At 66.7% G+C, this 228-nt stretch overlaps 1 protein-coding gene across 1 annotated transcript in view; it reads left to right on the forward strand.

Annotated features, from left to right (window-relative positions):
- Positions 1 to 10: 10 nt before the first annotated feature.
- FAM159A (family with sequence similarity 159 member A) overlaps positions 11 to 228 on the forward strand; it is a 26,544-nt gene continuing 26,326 nt past the window's right edge. Inside the window, 1 exon segment of the mRNA XM_009287486.1 lies at positions 11 to 192. Within this exon segment, the coding sequence (XP_009285761.1) occupies positions 11 to 192 (182 nt within the window).

The raw sequence follows: 228 nt of genomic DNA on the forward strand, positions 1-228 counted from the left end.
CCGCCGCACCATGAGCGCCGAGTGTAGCAGCTACCTCAACGCCGACAAGGTGCTGGTGAGCGGGTTCAGCTGCCCGCAGATGAGCGGCGACGCCCGCGCCGTGTACTGCTGCGGCTTCCAGGACGTCAAGTACTGCTGCGATGACCCCCACAGCTTCTTCCCCTACGAGCACAGCTACATGTGGTGGCTCAGGTAGGGGAGCGGCGGCAATCGCCCCGCACCGGCACG

This window comes from Aptenodytes forsteri, unplaced genomic scaffold, assembly GCF_000699145.1.
Source record: "Aptenodytes forsteri isolate BGI_AS27 unplaced genomic scaffold, ASM69914v1 Scaffold119, whole genome shotgun sequence".
Taxonomy (NCBI): domain Eukaryota; kingdom Metazoa; phylum Chordata; class Aves; order Sphenisciformes; family Spheniscidae; genus Aptenodytes; species Aptenodytes forsteri.